Raw genomic sequence first — 19,294 nt, forward strand, 5'->3', positions numbered from 1 at the left:
GGGCTGTGTGAGGCTCTATAACGTTGAATACATCCCATGAGTAAGCAGTTAGGAAGTCAGTAGTCTGGTCAACAGGCATGCCACAAACCTATTTGCATTACATATCACATAATAATCACATCCCTGTCTGTTTATAAGAGAACCTTTGTGTTAATATTTATAATTCCTCAGTCACAGAGAAAATTGATTTGACTTTGCAAATAAATGCAAATAAACTTCTGCATCCAGGAACTACACTTTTTTTTTTTTACTGCACCCACACCTGCCTTTCACTCCATTTTTATGTATAATATTTTCATGATTCTTGGATAAGTTAACTTGGATAAGCCAAACATTCAGTGCAGACTAAGCACAATATTAATTTGTGGAATAGGAAGAAAAGATTTAAGTTTAGAAACCCTTAGACTTGCATCATTAACTGCTTAATTTAATAATGTCTGCAAGAAAATGATTGTACCCAAATCCTTATATTATTTCATAATCACTTATGCCAAACTAAACAGAATAACTACACTCAAACCTAGCTGAAAATATGTAACTAAACTGAAGTGTGTACTTTTGCCTCATATGACATTTTCGTATTTAATACAATCACATCTTATTAATTCCCAAACTTAAATCAGCTCAAGTGAGAATGCAGCAGTGTGAAGCAAATAGTTTCTTCAGGACTGAGAAATAATATACACTAGAACCGAACTAACATGGAACATGTGTTTAACAATAGGAGTTCAACATCAGAATCAGTGCTGAATTACTATTTGAATCCAAGTTAAAGCTGTACGGTACAAATAAACTCATATGACAAATAAATATCGGCAGTGGAATCTTAATGTTTTGCTAGTGGTCTAAACCTTGCGAGTTCAAATCATACAATATACCGAAAAACTGTTTGGCCCTAAACCTCCAACTGCTTAATTTATAGAATTGGATTTTACCCAATTAATTCATTGATGAGTACCATGACCTGAGAAACTGAAATCCAGTTCTTCTTTACAGAGGTCTAAAGGATTAAAGTGATGATGGCTAGTATCAGTCCAGGCATTCTCACCTTCCGTGAAAAGCTTTAAAATATTTTTCTAGCTCCTTGATTACATTCTGTAAAATGTGTCTCATGATGTTTAAGATGGCTTTATGACACAGGTCTATTTGGCGTGCTGCATTTCTGTCTTCAGAGACATACATAGCAGTCAAGAAAGTAGCAGAGGTACCTCAGTACTTAATTGTCTGTAGTTGAGTATTTAAATGTCATGCTGGTTGGAGACTATCATTAGGCACTGAAACAATGCCTGTAACTGCTTCAGGAAAAATTACAAGCTGAGATATACATGAGTAAAGCAATCTGTTGTACTGCACACATGTACATGTGTATTCATCTTCAGAAACCTCTTTAACATAAATAAATCACAATGGATCTGGAAAATATCCTAGGTACAATGAGTGAGGCAGGTATACACCCTGGACAGAACAGTGACTTTGTCACAGACATTCACACACTCATTCACAACATTAACATAATCAAAACACCAACTGGCTTCAGGAGACCAGGCAAAATTACACAGTCAGATCAAACCAGGGATCCTGGAGCTGTGAGCTGCAATGCTACTTGCTACACTACTGTTTGTACATGTACATTGACAAAGTGACAATTCATCCATCCATCCATCTTCAACCGCTTACTCCTTTTCAGGGTCGCAGGGGAGCCTGGAGCCTAGCCCAGGGAGCATGGGGCACAAGGCAGGGTACACCCTGGACAGGGTGCCAGTCCATCGCAGGGCACACAATCACACACACACACCTATTCATACACTACGGACACTTTAGACATGCCAATCAGCCAACCTACCTAGTCTTTGGACTGGGGGAGGAAACCAGAGTACCCAGAGGAAACCCCCACAGCACGGGGAGAACATGCAAACTCCGCACATACAGACCCACGGGAATCAAACCCCCGACTCTGCCGGTGTGAGGCGAACGTGCTAACCACTAAGCCACCATGCACCCCAAAGTGACAATTCTACCTCTCTAAAATTATCTACAAATCAAAAAAGTTCAAGTATTAGTTCTGTTAGTGGTGTTTCTTATTGGATTAGTGATGTGTTTAATTTATTTATTTTAGATGAAAAAAGGTACTGCAATAAAAAAACACCTTTTTTTTCAATCATTTCACCTGATTTCATACTGAGGTTCCTGTTTGTGACAAGAATACTGTAGGTGTATAATAAATTTGTCATATAATTCATAGCGTATTCCTGTGTGAATGTAAATACGTTTTAGTCATTGCTTGCATAAAATCTCATTTACAAATACAGTTTTCTAACGTCGTCCATATATTTAAACATACAAATGAGTTTGACGGTGTGTATGCATGCTGTTGTATTGAAGAAAGATAAGATCTTCAGCGTGTACATGATTATGTGCTTATTTGCATAGGATTTTTTCCTCATCGTTTTAGGACACTTCCATTGATACTGATGTTCTCTTACTAGACATACACTATATGTTGGACAGCATGCGCAAGACAAAAAAGTATCAGACAAATAACAAAATTACCATCTTACACTTTAAACAGCAGATTATTTTTCTGGTAAAGAACTAAACAATGAGTAGTATTTTAGTGCCTACATTACAATGTTTTTCGATATAAAGAATACATGAGGTGTGTTAATGTGAAACAGACTGCTGCATAGTGGGGAAAAGGGTTATCTTATATTATATTCAGTTAAACCATGTACAAAACATAGTAATAAAAAATGAAGATAGAGCTAGATGTACATACATACTGTACCTATGGATTTTATTTATTCTACTTTGCTTTTACTTTAATAGTTATGTGCACCTTTATTATTGAACAACAGGGCTGTTGTTCTGAAAAATAACCACAGTTGACATTAAGGAGCAACAAATAACATTCTGTCCTTTTGTATGTTTTCAAGTCTTTTCATTTCTCAATGCAAACTACTCAGGTATGTGGCACAAGCAAAACATTTTTTTTTTTACTGTTCCATTCCTGTCATTTTGGAGTTCACTCTAAACCAAGCACATATTTGACATCTTTATGATACAGTATTGATTGTTGTATTACAGTTTGCAAGTAAACTTACAGCTAGGGATGTAATGATATACAAGTTATATTGGAATGACTGATCATCAAACCCATATGTGCTTTTTGAACATTCCATTCTGGATTTAATCCCCCTTTTGTTGTTAGAATTACCTTCACTCTTCTGGGAAAGTTTTCCACTAGATTTTTGAGCATGGCTGTGAGGATTTGTGATCATTCAGCTACAAGAGCATTAGTGAGGCCAGGTACTGATATTGGGTGAGGAGGCCTGGGGTGTACTCAGTGTTCCAGTTCATCCCGAAAGGTGTTCAGTGAGGTGTTCAGGGCTCTGTGCAGTCCACTCATTCTTCCACATTTATGAACCTCGCTTTGTGCACAGGGGCTTTGCCATGCTGGAACAGGTATCCAGGTATCCACTGAAGGGAAATCTCAATACCAAAGCATAAAAAGACATTCTAGACACTTGTGTGCTTTCAATTTTGTGGCAAAAGTTTGGGAAAGACCCACATATGGGTCTGATGATCAGGTGTCCTCATTCTTTTGGCCATATAGTGTATGTCTAGTCATAGACAAAACTCCAAATTGGATATCACTGTTTTCTAAGAGGAAAACACCCTTGTTTTATTAAACGAATTAAATATTTACTAATATATCGTATGCATTAAAATAAATGTGTAATCTTGTTTTTAGAGTATGTCAAATATGTCTGAGCTTATGCATTGCTGACATGGAAACAAATATGACAACAGCTTCAAAAAATTTTTTTATCAAATCAACAACAATCAAATCCAGCTAATTATGAACAGGCCCCAATTTTCCAAACAAGTCAATTATAAAAATATATATTTAATTGATTTTCTTCCCATCTGGTTCATGCAACCAACCACACTGTTTCTGAATTTGACCAACATTCACATAATTGTTCCTAATTGTAAGCAGCTTTTTAGATGAACTACTCGCATCCCTCAAAAAAAGAAAGGGGGGGGATAGGCTCAGCTCAAACAGATTTTGTAAACAAATGAAGTATATTATCATATAACACTTGTACACCACTGTAATTTAATTATAACTTCATCAAAGTCCAGTGCACTTCTAATTATAACGGACATGGCATTTCTGATAGTGTGTCACACTGAGGTTTCCTTCTCTAAATAAGATCTTTGGCCTAGTGGCAGAAAAGTCTCTCTTTCTTCCTCTGTTCCAGTATTTTTCTCTGGATTGGCAACACCATTCATTTCCTCACAATTTGTAGTAATTTGCTGGAAATATAAAGACAGGATTTGATCAGCAAACACAATAGAAAACAAGATAATGTGTGAAATGGTTAAATTACAGTTGAAGATTCACTACTATTACCCTGTGCTTTGGAAGTGAGCCACAGCAAAGCTTGGGCTTCAGCAGGATTTGCAGGAAAAAACGCATCTTATCTAGTAGAGGATAAACTGTGCCAGCTGTTAAGTCTCTTCTTTTCATTGGGCCTAATTGAACAAAGACAGTAGGAAGCTTATTTTTATACTTTTGCAAGGAACATAAAATATTTCTTCATTCATCTTTAGTCAGTAACTGCTTTATCCTGGTAATGCTTGTGGTGGCTCTGGAGCCAATTCCAGGAACATTGAGCACATGGTGGGAATACCTTCCTGAATGGGTCACCAGTCCACCACAGGGCTCCATGCACACATTCACACACTACACACCTCGGGGCAATTTAGAATAGCCAGTTCACTTACTTTTGGGAGAATGAGAGATTTCTACTAAAGATAATGAATATACATGATTCAATATTGTTTGTCATCAAACAAGATTTAGGTCCACAAATGATTCTCATACCTGTGATGAGACTGACAAGAAGTCCAATAAAAACCACAACAGTGGAGTTGAGAGCACTGTACCACATGTAAGACAGGGAATAGAAGCCATGCAGCCCAATAGGTTTACTAAAAGACAAAGAGAGTGTATTGGACACAACACACAAACTAGAAACTATTAAATAAAGCTCATAATACCTATAAAAAAAAACAAAGTGGAGACTAAAATAATCAAGCCCCCCCACCCGCCGATAAAATATTTCTGAAATTTCTTTTTTTCCTCCTGATTTAAGTTGGATGGAATGATACTTTGTAGAGGTGACATCAATTCTTCAGAAGTATCAATAAGAATTTGCCATCTTCTTATATCAGCTAACAATTCAGCAAAATTTACAGCTGCCAGTTTGGTTGGGCAAAGTGTATACTGTTCAGACATTTGATTTAAGAAGTAATGGGCTTAAGGTAATAGGCCTGCATATTTAGTACACATACTGTATGTCTTCTTTTTGTTCAAGTTTATTGCTCTTGACTTTTGAAAAAAAAAAAATGTAATCACACATTTAATGCTTCAAAAATCTGAATGCCCCATTTTATAACAATCATAACCATAGGTATGATCTGATACCACACTGACTAAAATGACAACAACAAAAACAACTTAGTTATTAAGATATATGATCAAAGTGCATTAAACATTCTGTGCACTTTGTACATATCTGATATATAAAAATGATTCTTTCAAAACTTATAGCTGCTTTCATACTGTGATTTTAATTGATGACATGTAATAAACCCTGATTACAGTGACCTCTGTTAGCTTTAAATACATTACAAGCAGACCGGTCTAGAAAAGGTGTTTTGCTTACTGACCAAAGAACCATGATAAGGTGTTTTTATTATATTTTACACACATACACATACATACATACATACATTATATATATATATATATATATATATATATATATATATATATACACACACACACACACACTATCTCACAAAACTGAGTACACCCCTCACATTTTTGTAAAAATTTCATTCTATCTTTTCATGTGACAACACTGAAGAAATGACACTTTGCTACAATGTAAAGTAGTGAGTGTACAGCTTGTGTAACAGTATAAATTTGCTGTCCCCTCAAAATAACTCCACACAGAGCCATTAATGTCTAAGCCGCTGGCAACAAAAGTGAGTACACCAGTAAGTGAAAATGTCCAAATTGGGCCCAATTAGCCATTTTCCCTCCCCGGTGTTATGTGACTTGCTAGTGTTACAAAGTCTCAGGTGTGAATGGGGAGCAGGTGTGTTAAATTTGGTGTCATCGCTCTCACACTCCCTCATATTAGTCACTGGAAGTTCAACATGGCACCTCATGGCAAAGAACTCTCTGAGGATCTGAAAAAAATAATTGTTGCTCTACACAAAGATGGCCTAGGCTATAAGATTGCCAAGACCCTGAAACTGAGCTGCAGTACGGTGGCCATACAGCAGTTTAACAGGACAGGTTTGCACAGGTTTTCCAGTCCTTCCGGTATAGAACAGGCCTTGCCATGGTCCAAATAGTGATATTCTGGTATTGGTGTTGGTAAGATCATTCTCCCATTCCAAGAACATTGCAAGAAAGAGATAATTTGCTGAAGAATAGTGTCCCTGTCTCTCTTAGTGTGAATTTCCACAACAAGAATTAACAGTAAGTGATGAGATGGTAATATTTGGATATCGATTTTCACAAAACATGGACACAGTAGTTACTTTAAAAAACCTCACAAAAACTAAAACACTGACTGATTAGTTGTGAAAAATTAACAATGGCTTTTGAATATTCGATTAAATCAATTATATTGATAAGCCACTGATAAAGTGTTTACAGAAGGTAAGTGGCAGTATGTTACCTCATTTTAGCAGTGCCTGGAGTTAATATCAAAGTCATTGTAGTCAAGGTCATATTTTCTGTTGATACAGGATAAGTGCCATTGTGTGAATGATCAATGGCAACGCTTGACATCTGAGCCACAAATCCACCAATGCCAACCCAGAAGGCCATGATGAGACCAGCGATCAGCCCTGTTACAGCACCCTACACCAAACACAAACCAAACAGGTTTCTCTTTGTGATGCTGCTCACAATTGAATGCACAATTATTCTGCTGAGAATACTCACAGTGCTATTGGCTGAAGGGAAAAATATCCCAAGACAGAAGAGTCCCAGCAAGGGTCCTCCTACCATCCCAAAGATACTGAGAGATGCCTTGAAATGAGAAATTTGAGGCACATTTTATTCAGAATGTGAGCCCTGAGTGATAGCACTGAGCATGTATCACATTTTCAGCCGGTTTCATGATTTTTAGCTTAGTTTGCTTTTGTTATTTCTGCTGATAATTTAACTGCTTTGGAGATGCATCTAATTGGGACCTAAAATCAGTTGTGCTTACCTGCAAAACAGAACTGTTCATCAGATGGACAGCATAGGCCATAGCAAGGCATAAAAGGCCGTATGAAAAGGCTAGATTTGAAATAAAATGAAAAATGACCACAAACTGAAAGTAATGTTAGATTTATGACTTAATGACTTTTTTTGTTAATCATTTCAAATGGTGTAATGAAAAATCCATTCAAGTACAATACAAACATTAAGTATACAAGACATCGGTGTATAAAGACTCACCGAGTATCTTTGACAGTAGGGTGGCTCTAGCCTCTGATATAGCGGGATATTGAGGCTTAATGAAATCCTCCATTGTTACCGTGGCCAAGGAATTGAAAGCTGAGGATATTGTGCTTCAGATATGGGAATGACATCCACAAAATCAATGCAAATAAATTACTCTATTCTTAGTAGTAACTTTTACACTAGTGACTTACACTCACTGGCCACTTTAATAGGTACACCTGCACATCCGTTTGTTCATGCAATTATCCAATCAGCCAGTCATGTGGCAGAATTGTAATGTGTAATATCATGTACAGTAGGTACAGGTCAAGAGCTTCAGTTCACATCAAACATCAGAATCATGAAAAACGTGTTAGATGTGAACATTAACTAAAGGCCCTACCTGTATCTGCATAATTATATGCACTGTGCTGCTGCCACATGATTAGCTGATTGCATAAGTGGATGAATGAGTAAGTATACAGGTGTTCCCATTAAAGTGGCTGGTGAGTGCATACTTCAGATTCAGTTACAGAACCAGACAAAAACAAGATCTAGTTATGCGCACTTAAAGAGCAACCAAAGAGGTCACCTCAAACGATATCAGAACAGAAGTAAAAATAACTCGTAATTTTCTTAACAACATGTCTTTGGCAGGTTCACACTGTATGATTTTGGCCACGATTTGGTCTTCTGAGACAAATTTTGAGAATCCTAAAAGATTCCTATAATCCTAGACCAAAATGCGTAATCTTTGATCACTAGTTTGACATGTTCCCCGACAGCTGATTAATGGTTGCTACGATCAAACTTTTCCTCCGATTAAATTCTGGCAGTGTCAGAAGATTTGAGGCACAGTCCTGTAGTGTGGCTTCTCTTACTCCATACAAGTCTTCTTGCGTCTGTCCATTTTTCACGTCTTGTCGCTCATACAGTCTGACATTAATGACAAATGATCCTGCAGTGTGACATGGCTTACAGCGGGGATCATGTACGTACAGTCTGACAAGCAACAGTCACAAAGGACTCTTAAAAATCGCACAGTGTGCACCTGGCATTAGTTGCTGAAGCATTGTGATTTCTCCGATTGTTTAACTCTTGCTAAAAAAAATATTACCATAGTTAGGAAGCACACTACATTTCCCAATTCCACCTGAGTTACACAGGAATCAGCCTTAGAATGGAACCGTCAAAAAAAACATTTCAGCTCTTTTAAGGTTTTTTTTTGTTTCCTATGTATTTTTCATGTCAGGTTTTAATATGGTCTGCCAAGTGCTGTAAATACTACACAAGGTGCTGAATAAAACAAGAATTTGTTCTTATAGTGCCTTCCAAATGCAATAGTTTGTCCATACCTTAAAGATGCACTGAATAAGCATGCAACAAACAGTCCAGGCAGTCCAGGAATGTCCTGCAGCATGTCCATGACAAAGTATAGGACCATCTATTGTGTAACATCACAAATGTTTGTTTTTTTTAAATGAGAGAGATGTAAACAGTTGGCCCCATTATACATAGATAAAATAACTTTAGTAACACTGACCTGATCTTTAGATGTGACATACTGTTTGTCTAAAGGGCTGTTACCACCATAACATGCAAACATAACAAGTCCCATCAAACAGCTTAGACCCAAAGCAACCTGAAGACAGGGAAATACCATGTAGCATGACCTAGAAGACAATGTATAGGCTATCAGAGTGAGCTACAGAGGGGGAACATCCAACTTCAACATGCCAGCTTTTAAGCTGTAGTGTTATAGCAAAATTTAATATTTACTTACATTACAGCCTCTTTCTCTGTGCGAGAGCTAAGGTACCTCTGCACTTGTGCCTGGTTCACACCATAGAGAGAGAGCATCAGAAACACACCACCAAACGCTAGTGTCCAGAAGGTGTGTCTCACAGTCGGGTCAGGATTTAGACTTAAAGGAAACAGAGAAATACTGATAAAAGGACCAGCCACAAATCTCAAGGGATGTTACATTTTTTTTGTTTAAATAGAACAATTCTACAAATTCTTTGGGAAACTGACCCAAGCCCAAAATGACTCAATAAAATTTCTTGTTTGCATTAAAGAAAAATTGCTCACTCAATGCCCGAGATCAAGCCTCCCTCTGTGACTTTCCTCCAAACTTCAGAAATGCCACCAGCCTGCTGCACACCCACTATGACGACAGCAAGCTGACCTGCAAACATCACCACGGTCTGAAACACGTCTGTCCAGATGACAGCTTTCAGTCCACCCTACGTGCAATGCCAAATATTAGTCCAGAGAGAGTCTATGAGGAAATCAACATAATTTTATAGGAGAAGAAACATACAAAAAACAATCAAACAGTATTTACCAGTGCTGTGTATATTGTGCACACTAGTCCAGTGGCTAATACAGTCCCCCACAAATGAAAACCAGTAACTAAATGTAGAATGAGAAGACACAAACAAACTCAGCAAAGAATGCTGGAATCTGTTATAAAATTAAATAATATAAATGTGTGGCTCTCTGGAAAACCCTGCTAGATGTCTCTATGGCTGAAATACAGAAAAAAATCTAAATTTTTCTTAATTCAGGTTTCAACCAAAATAGAGTTTTTCTGCCTATACTGCAAAACATTACATCTTAGCAAGTAAAATTAATCAAATATAAGATTATTCAGTTTTTTTTAAAAAAAAGATGTTTTTATTTATTTCAAAGTTTCTTTACTGCAAACAATATTGCATCTTTCTAGAAATAAATGCATAAAAAAAATCTGCCAACAGAACAAGACTATTTCAAGCATGAAATTAGTAAAAAGTCTAGAAATAGTTTAACAATAACATTTCTTTTTTTTTCATAATTTAAGTGATTTTAATCTTGTAATAAGAAATGCTATATAATTTTGACTAAGATGCCATTGTATTTGCAATGTATAACATAATACAAATACTTTGGGAAACCATAAATATATTTCATCAAAACGAGGTGGAATTTTTTATTATTTTTTAAATTTTGCCTACATCATCTTCCTGTAAACATCATGTCTGTTAAGGAGCAAATAATGAGGTGAGTTTGCCTAAAAACCCAAAAACCCTGCTAGCTGTGTGTCATATGCTCACACAGTGAACTTTCATCGAGTTGTTGGATAGTTACATAACACAGCAAAACACACATTAGCCGAATCATTTCAGTTTGTAATCAGATACTGGCTGTCAAAATGTCTGTGATGCTACTACTCCACAGTCAGAAGGGAAACTTTAGTTTCTCCTTGTTCACTTTTTCGGGGTAGCCAGGCTTTAAATTGCTATAATTTTACTTGTGGTCAAAGATTTGTGGACACCTGACCATTACACCCATATGTGCTTGTTGAACATCCAATTCCAGATTCAGTCCCTCCTCTGCTATTATAAAAGCCTCCACTCCTCAGGAAGGCCTTGCCACTAGAGTTTGGAGCATGGCTGTAGGGATTTGCCCATTCAACCACAAGAGAGAGGTCAGGCACTGATATCAAGCAAGGAGGCCTGGCACGTAGTCAGTGTTCCAATTCATCCCAAAGTTGTTCAGTGGGGTTGAGGTCAAGGCTCTGTGCAACTTATTCCAGTTAATCAACACCACCCTCGGCAAACCATGTCTTCATGGAGTTCGCTTTGTACACAGGGGCATTGTAATACTAGAAGAGGATGTTTGGGCTAGGCCTATTAATTCCAGTGAAGGGAATTGTAATGCTACAGCATACAAAGACATTTTAGACAATTATGTGCTTTGAACTTTGTGGCAACAGTTTGGGGAAGAACCACAAATGTGTGATGAACGTGACAGTCAGGTGTCCACAACCTTTTGGCCATACAGTGAACATGCAAAAGAGAAACATTTCAGTTCAGGAAAGCCTGTAGTTTTCAGAACTATATAAAGGTAAAAACCTCAAAATATCATCACATGAAGGGGTTTCCAAGTCACCACACATACATGAATATACAGTAAATGATAGTAATGTTAGACAGTTCTAATGATTTTGAACAGCATAAAGTTATGCAATGATATTTTCTTTTTTATGTGTAAAGATTTTCCTTTTGTTATTCTAAATTCAAAGAGCTTTACCTGCATTCAATGCGAGAGCTGGAGTATATATACCAACACCCATATAAATAACCTGCATGTGCACAAGAAGGACAAACAACGACTGACGTAATGCAAAAACAATATTTTTATTACAGAAATGTTTCATTCATTGAATGTGTTGAAAGTGCTTATGGTATCATATGTTTCCTCTAAAGTAGAACTTACCATCTGAAAAATAAAGGTCATCGTCCCACATATTCTGACTGGTTTGGAGAAACGCAGCTCCAGATACTGCAATACAAACACAATGAAAGAATTCATATTTTAAAAATGTACAACATGCTTGCATTTAGTTTGTTTCACTGTCCAGAGAAATTCCATACATGTCGAGGCATTTCCACATTGGAAATTATGTTATATCATTACATAAGTCACACAAACAAAGAGTACTGATAAACAGGCATTATTAAATACAGTCGGTAAAGCTAAATCTACCTGATAAGCACTAGTGAGATGGAGTCTGTAGAACACTGGAATGAAGATGTGGGCCGGTATCAGGAGCCCCAGGATATAAGCGCAGCCAATGAACCAGTACTGTGTGCCATTGGTGTAGATCTCTGCTGGTGTCCCCACTATAGCAACAGCGGATTGGAACGAAGCCATGAGAGAGAGGGAAAGGGGCAGGCAACTCATGCTCCTGTCAGCCAACAGGAACTCTTGTGTGGTCTTTTGCCGTCCTCCAGAGAGGGCATAATACAGCCCTATTGCCATGGAGGCCACCAGGAGCAGGGCAAATAACACAAAGTCAATGGGCGTGAAGTACTTCTGTCCAATGCCATCCATGCTGATAAAGTCAAGGCTTTAGTTAGGGGCTGGGAAAAAGACAGTGTTGTTGCAGCCATCCATGAGGAACAGAGGAGGACCTGCACCTTTAAGAAGAGTTACCTGTACAGTGTTCATTATCATAAAGAGATTTCAGTAACACAAAGTGGAAGCTAGATGAGGAAAAGTGATAAGACATTTCAACCTACCGCTGCATAAGTCACAGACTAAACTTGCGATATATAAACATGGAAATAAAGGTAAATGATTAGAGAGCTTTTTATTTTTTTAAACCAACAGTTGATTAGCCACAGCCACCAATGCCATATAATGTGCTTTACTCAGACTGTGTTTATACCATTAGCCAACACATTCCTGATTCAAATGAAGTTCCTTGATAAAATCACAACTTAAGCGATGACAATTTCTTTAAGCGAGAAGCTAAAGTGTTTTACCTGTACGCCAATGACAAATCACTGGTAACTAAACACGTGGGTTTTTTTGTCTTTTAGCTGTCAGAGCAACTGCTCTGACTACATTGATATAATCTGAGTGTGTCTCCGTCACTCAAGACCCACACTGCTTTTATTTCCCTCTTCTTGTTTATCTCTCTAGCGAGTGTGTACTGACAGCACGCTTATCGACGCTCAGAGACGGAAGGAGAGGTCACCGTGTTACTGTCAATCGGGAAGCGTGATACTTCCAAGCTCCTCTAGTTTGCGCAAACCCTACGCCGTGCTGACGCTCTTGGGTGTGTTCACCTCTGACGTCTACTTCCACGTGACTTTACAACCAGGTTGGAATCGAGGAAGGCGCCAGATTTGAAGATCGGTCTGCGATCAAATACTTTACCAAATGGATAACCCAAGACAGAAAGGTTTGTCTACATCAGTTTTTACACCACCATCAGTAGCAGCTCCTGACCATAAATTTAGTTGGGGCAGATATATGTACCCTTAAAAACAGATGTTCCTGCATGATAGTGTCAAGGGAAGCAACAAGATCTCTAAAAACACCGGGATTGTCGGAGGATTTCCATCTCATCATGCCCTCTAAGAGCTAACTCAAACGCCCCGCAAAAACGTTTGCAGAGAATGTGGCTATTTTTATCCACTGCCGTATTGAGGTTTCGCACACAAACACAGTAGCTTTCATCTAACTGTGCTGCTCTATTAGCTTGTCCAGGCATGGCTAGTTTCATTGCACAGCTAAGATGAGCTTAGCTAGATTCGTGCTGTTTTTTTTTTTTTTTAGTCTTTATAGAGAATCACACACCCCCTGTTAAAGAACGGAAAAGCAAGCGTGGGAAACAGAAAACTTTATTCCGTGAAGCACAACCAGACAGCCAAGACTTTTTGTCCTATCATGACCTGGAAAATGTCCTATTGAACAACCTAGTTTTATGTTTGTTGTACAATTTTTATATCTGGCTTGTAGGGGGCAAGTTATTTGATAGCCATTTTCTCGCTAACTGATCTCTCAGACGAGCTCTGTAACAGAAACGCGACACTATTACCCGCGGGTTGATTTGCGCCACTCGCCATCTTCAGTCTTACGCGTTTGCTTGACTGACGCAGACTGACATACGCTTTGTTGACGCGGAATGATATATCATTGTCAGGAACTACGTTCACGTAACATAAAAACAAGGTGCAGTCTCATATCCGCCCATATGTCTGTCAATTATTGCGCGCTGCATTTCCATTTTTCGCCACAGATTTACGTTGGGGAAAATGTGTGGCGCTGTTGAGCTCGGGAGGGCTCCGAGACCGGTCGCCATGCGTCGTGCAGTCATTAAAGCGCACCTATTATGGTTTTTAAACGTGCCTAATTTTGTTTTAGATGTCTCGTACAATCGTTTTACATGCATCCAAGGTCAAAAACACTTTAATGGGGTCATAATTTAAATTACAGCATTACCCTTTTTCCTCCCAGTGTCACAAACGACTCCTTCATGATCCGTTCTAAAGGATTCGTTCTAAACTCCTCCTTTCAGAGGGCATACACTGCTCTGATTGGTCAGATGTCCCAGTCTGTTGTGATTGATCTACCTTTGCCGGGAAACGGAAACGCCCACTACCATAACGAGTTTCAGCTCAGTCAGTTCTCCAGCAGCCAATGAAGACCAGAGACTGTTTTTTTGTGTTACAATCCTACCTATCTGAAACCATTTGTTTCAGCTGTTCAGAATCGTTTCCTTCTTTTGGGAATCAGTAACCCTGTTTGTCATATGCTTTGATTTTTCAAACTTTGCAGACTTTTAACATTCACAAACAGCTATATAACACAATACATGAAAGGTAATATTTGAAAAACCGTAATGGGGAACTTTAACCTGTCAACCGAAGCCATGTGCTACATTTCAATATATCTATCACACTTTATGATTTAAATTGCCTAGAATCTCTGAAAACATTTTTTAAATAATGATGAACACATTTATGAGTTAACAATTTAGGATTGATTAAGTTTATATAGAGTTCTATGTTTTCAAGTGGCTGAACATTTTGGTGGGGCGCTGCCCCTCCTGCCCATACAGACGAGCCGCGGCTGTCCACCTTCCGAAGATGACTTATAGCAGTAGTCAAAAGATTAGCTAAAGATGAGCAAAATTTTGCATCTAATTGCTAGATGAACCTCTGCTAGCTGGCTACATTGATGTGTTCTTTTTTTTTTAATACCTGCATTGTTAATACTAGATTGGATTGGCAGTGATCTGTCCAATCAGCGGGCTGTTTTTGAAGATGAGCCTATACTTGCAGCCAATCCTAGCGCAGGAGATTGTCGTGACTTTTTGAAAATTTGTTTTAATAACATCAAGTTAGTAAAATCATCTCCATTGGTGTCATTTTGTCCCTGAGGTGTGTTTGATCACCTGATGATGTTAGAGAGGAAAGAAGCGGCAATTCTGCAAAGACATCAGAATGAGCGTCTGGAGGAACTGCGTACAACAGCAGCAACACTGCGTGCAAAAAAAGACAGAATCCGAGTGGAAACATCTGCAATAAAGGTGTTTGACGAACTGTTGTACAAACCATTTCAATTAATGATTTATTTGTGTTAATTGTTTATTTAATCTCTTAAACGTCACTTTAGAATCTCAAAGCTCAAATGGACAAAGGGCTGCCACTGGATGATGATGAAACTGCACACTTTGTTAAACTTGAACCATATCTGCTGATGTCCAGGCGTATGCAGCTTAGGGACCTTCAAACTGCCCACAGACTCATTGGTAAAAAAAAAACAAAAAAAAAAACACACTTAAGGCATGTAGTGACCGGTTTATTATGTACAATCACTGGGCCTTTTATCAAGTTCATCTATCTTGCAGGTCACTTTATAGGTATACAGTTACTAGATATTGACTAACAAGCTGGGTGTGCCAAATACACAGAACATAAAGCCCCAATAATACTGATTTTGGTACACTTCTACCAGTACCATACACATAGTATGTGTTATGCTGAGAATGCTTCACCAGCATAATAATATCTGGCCTATGGTGGTGTTACAGTATAGCAGTCTTTTTCAACTGATAGACGGGGCATAGGGGGTCTGATAAATTCTGCATGACAATAGATTGGCTACATTTAGTAATTTTTTTACCTACAAAGCACACCTATATGGGAGGTTTATAACATAAAAGGGTAAATAAATGTAGGTATACCTAATTTAGTGGACACTGAGTTTATTTTTAAGTTCTATATTTTATCCTTGTGGTCCAAATTTTCTGTGTTTTTTACTCACTTTTTGTTTGTGTGTGCGACTCTTTAAGCTGGATACGACTTGTTCGAGAGCAAACAAGGCAAAAGTGTGTGTGTGTCATTTCACACTGCTTTTGAGGGTGTTTGCTTGGAAACCTACAACATGGAGATGGACCTTAACCGCATGGTGCAGATCAGTCGTCATAACATCCCTCCATGTATCCCACTGGAGAAACTCGCCAAGGAGAATCTACAGACTGATTTTAAAGGCTTCCTGCAAACACTAGACCTACACCTTAATGCTTTAGCTGGCCGCAAACAGCAGATTACTCTCGTAAAGGTGCGGCAAATAATATCTCTGTGTATCTCTGTCTACGTGTGTACTGAAAATCATGCATGTTGATGTGAATGTGAAAATTAGTTCAATTACATAATTAAATTACACTAAAATTGACTGTGCAAATGTCACAAAAAATGTATAAAGCTGAAAGGATTCCAAAATTAATGAAAAAAATTAATTTAACAATTTCCAAGAAAAACAGGACATTTCAGACGAAAGTGCCTCTTTATCTGTTCAAGTTTATTATTGAAGTGTATACACTCTTGTTTATGTGAGACCTTAATCTTTAATCCTTTATCTATCTGTGTTGAATCTCTCTGGTCATAGGAACTCGTTGGGACAGTAGAAATCATTGAAAAAAATCAATTGTGCAACTTTCTTGCCCTTGTGTGCAAAGCCCCAGCAGACACTGATGAGGATGTTCTGTGCACACTGGAGTATGGTGACCTCACCCGATGTCTCCCTACTCATGTTGCCATTGATGGTGAAAGTAAGACTGTCTTATGTCATTTCTTATAAACAACAATGCTTGGTTGTAAAGCAAATAAAATATAGCTTAAAGTTTATTTTAAATGCACTATAATTCTACTACAATAAATAAAACACAGTTTAATAGTATTTGAATGACGACAGGATTATACTCATTCACCATCATTATGCTCTTTTTTCCTCCCCTTTCTTTATTTACAGATAAAACACTTATAGCATCTCCACAGTGGAAGGAACACCAAGTATTGCTCATGGAGACTCCAGTTCACAGTGCTCTTTTGACCATGAGAAAACTGGGAAGCATTTCATGAACAAGGCAGAAGCAATTTCTAAAGACATCCATATTTACACAGTAAATATGTGTCTATATGTCTGGGGACAAGAGGAATGTGCAGTATTAAAGGTAATAATTGTAAGGCTAGCAAAAAAAATGAGTGTCCGCACATTCTGAACGAACTACCAGAAATATTGTTTGGATTTCTACCATGTTCTGAATAAAAAGTAGTATTCACATAACCATATTAAACTAAAGTTAACCTACAATCAAAGGGCAGCAATAAAAACATCAAATTCTTACATATTATACTGTAATTAGTTTTATAAATATATCTATGTGTGGCTAAATTGTTTCTAATGTCCTGAAGAATATCTGCATTTTCTGTTGCAGTTTTTCTCTGTACAGTCGTTTCAGACTTTCCTTATTTTGCCTCCTCTGTTCTTCTTGGATTGCTAGCTCTTTTTGTGAGATGCTGTCAATTAAGGCCAAGTCTTTTAGATATATGATGGATAACTGTTTTGATTTAGAAGTCTGTGGAGGGGCAGACACGGCTGAATTTGAGAGCCTTGTTCCTAGCAGCTGTTCACTTTGATTTGAAAGTGCTTCACTTGAAAACATCCTTCTGCCAGCTGGGGCTGATTTTGGATACCGAACATATTGAAGATCACTTTTTGAAGTTCTTGTCTCTGATATGGCTCTCATTGTGTTGGTAAGAGTTGCGTAAGGTTCACAGACTCGTAAATGCAGTAACCTTTTGTGTTCCATTAGTAGGAATTCTCTGTCTTCATAAAGCAATTTGAGCTCTAATTTGTATTTTCTTTGAATTTGCTCCACTTTCCACTGAAGGTCAGTGTCCTCTTTGTGATTCTTTAGCCTTGTGTCGATATACAGCAAATGCTTTGATTTTCTAAAGTTTGCCTTTGCAGTCATAGATGTTGAAATGTTATCCTGAAGTACAATTGAGAAAAGAGACTTGAAATGATTGCATGTTGAACTTTTATAGTTTACAGAGGTTGAACTGCCAAGTCTACATTGTAAATAAATAAACAAACAAAATAATCAATGTAATTAACATACCTTAACTTGCATCTTTTTTCCTTTTTTTAATAAAATAAAAGTTGTTTGGGTATTCTTGTTTTGTGAAGCCGATGATTCATAGAGACAGACTGAATGTGACTGCTGCTATGACACTTGCTGTAGTAAACAGTGGTCAAACCAGTTTCAATGAGGTGTTCATCTGAGATGCCTGTTGCATGAAAAGGAGTTAGACTACTGTGTAATGGCAGGAAAGGTTATCAAAAAAAAATTGCAAAGAATTGTAGTAAAATAATTCAGGTAATGAAACATATTCAGGTGCAGCTCAGGGAACAAATGAGACCTTTTTGAATTTCAGGAAAGAAGTATTGCTCATAGACAGTCTATGGTCCTGCTGCATAACAGAGACAAACTGAACTCCAAATGATTTCTTTTAAGGTGTGATTGTCTGCAAAAACCTGTCAGATGGCTTCCCCAGTGTGGCAGAATTCTGAAAAACAGCCACAATGCAAAAAAAAATAAAAGTTTTGATTACTATGATCATATCACTCAGTTTTTCTGCCAGTAGTATACCTTGACATCTCCATTTTAAGAAAAGAAGTATATTTTACCAAAATGATGTGAAAATGTTAGGTTACTTTTTAACCTTGGCTTGATGTTAGCTTGCAAAAATCAACTTAAGCCAGTTTAAAATTTTCATGGTAAAAAACAGTCTACCTAAAGATGTCTAAAGCAGTGCTAGCTAAGTGTGTATTTCTCACGATTTCATTTTTTTTTATATAGTTACATGCCATAGTGTAACAGACATAGCCCTATTTGATGCAGTTTGTAATCAAATACAGATTGTCTTAATGTCTGTAAAATGTTTAAGTGATCTAATAAACAGGACATTTAGCCAACAGAACTGACTGGATTTATCAGTGATTATTTCCCCACTGATGTTAGTGGATGTGGGTGGTGCTGATAATCAAAGTGAACTAATTTATAAAGTTATAAATCTTAGTATGTGGTTTTCCCATCAATAGATTCAATTAGCAATGGAGATGTAGACAGGGTGTATTTCATTTGAG

The 19,294-nt window shown here is 37.6% G+C and overlaps 3 protein-coding genes and 1 long non-coding RNA gene across 9 annotated transcripts in view; 1 reads left to right on the top strand and 3 right to left on the bottom strand.

Moving 5' to 3' along the window:
- Window positions 1–111, bottom strand: part of adgrf3a (adhesion G protein-coupled receptor F3a) — a 13,510-nt gene extending 13,399 nt beyond the window's left edge. For 2 of the 3 annotated variants that reach the window (XM_017476074.3, XM_017476073.3), the window contains exon 1: window positions 1–110. This exon is cut by the window's left edge and continues 86 nt beyond it. The gene's annotated coding sequence lies outside the window, so the exon portion shown is untranslated. The other variant, XR_006983068.2, reaches the window with a different exon arrangement.
- Window positions 112–3,811: 3,700 nt separating this feature from the next.
- slc5a6b (solute carrier family 5 member 6) lies at window positions 3,812–14,335 on the bottom strand. Of its 4 annotated transcripts, none has more exons than XM_017476591.2 (16): window positions 14,300–14,335; window positions 12,053–12,486; window positions 11,783–11,848; window positions 11,597–11,648; window positions 9,870–9,937; window positions 9,614–9,768; window positions 9,306–9,446; window positions 9,066–9,195; window positions 8,878–8,966; window positions 7,538–7,650; window positions 7,305–7,375; window positions 7,034–7,120; window positions 6,765–6,949; window positions 4,892–4,998; window positions 4,418–4,539; window positions 3,812–4,320 (listed from the first exon to the last, which is right to left on the bottom strand). In XM_017476591.2, exons 2-16 carry the CDS (start codon window positions 12,398–12,400, stop codon window positions 4,189–4,191), a joined length of 1,866 nt encoding a protein of 621 aa, XP_017332080.1. In that variant the 5' UTR covers window positions 12,401–12,486; window positions 14,300–14,335; the 3' UTR covers window positions 3,812–4,188. The 4 variants fall into 4 exon arrangements, with proteins under 4 accessions (XP_017332080.1, XP_017332079.1, XP_017332078.1 ...); XM_017476590.3 differs by having other exon boundaries at window positions 12,053–12,502; window positions 14,300–14,319; XM_017476589.3 differs by lacking the exon at window positions 14,300–14,335 and adding an exon at window positions 12,835–13,045.
- cenpo (centromere protein O) lies at window positions 13,119–18,318 on the top strand. The gene is made up of 6 exons (XM_017476594.3): window positions 13,119–13,256; window positions 15,241–15,389; window positions 15,476–15,611; window positions 16,155–16,423; window positions 16,751–16,913; window positions 17,114–18,318. The coding sequence occupies exons 1-6, from the start codon at window positions 13,235–13,237 to the stop codon at window positions 17,221–17,223; spliced, it is 849 nt and encodes a 282-aa protein (XP_017332083.1). The 5' UTR covers window positions 13,119–13,234; the 3' UTR covers window positions 17,224–18,318.
- LOC128633571 (uncharacterized) lies at window positions 18,016–18,690 on the bottom strand. The gene is made up of 3 exons (XR_008396989.1): window positions 18,568–18,690; window positions 18,267–18,435; window positions 18,016–18,137 (listed from the first exon to the last, which is right to left on the bottom strand). It is a non-coding gene; the product is annotated as an uncharacterized LOC128633571 (long non-coding RNA).
- Window positions 18,691–19,294: the final 604 nt, after the last annotated feature.

Source organism: Ictalurus punctatus, chromosome 9 (assembly GCF_001660625.3).
Source record: "Ictalurus punctatus breed USDA103 chromosome 9, Coco_2.0, whole genome shotgun sequence".
NCBI classification, from domain to species: Eukaryota; Metazoa; Chordata; class Actinopteri; order Siluriformes; family Ictaluridae; genus Ictalurus; species Ictalurus punctatus.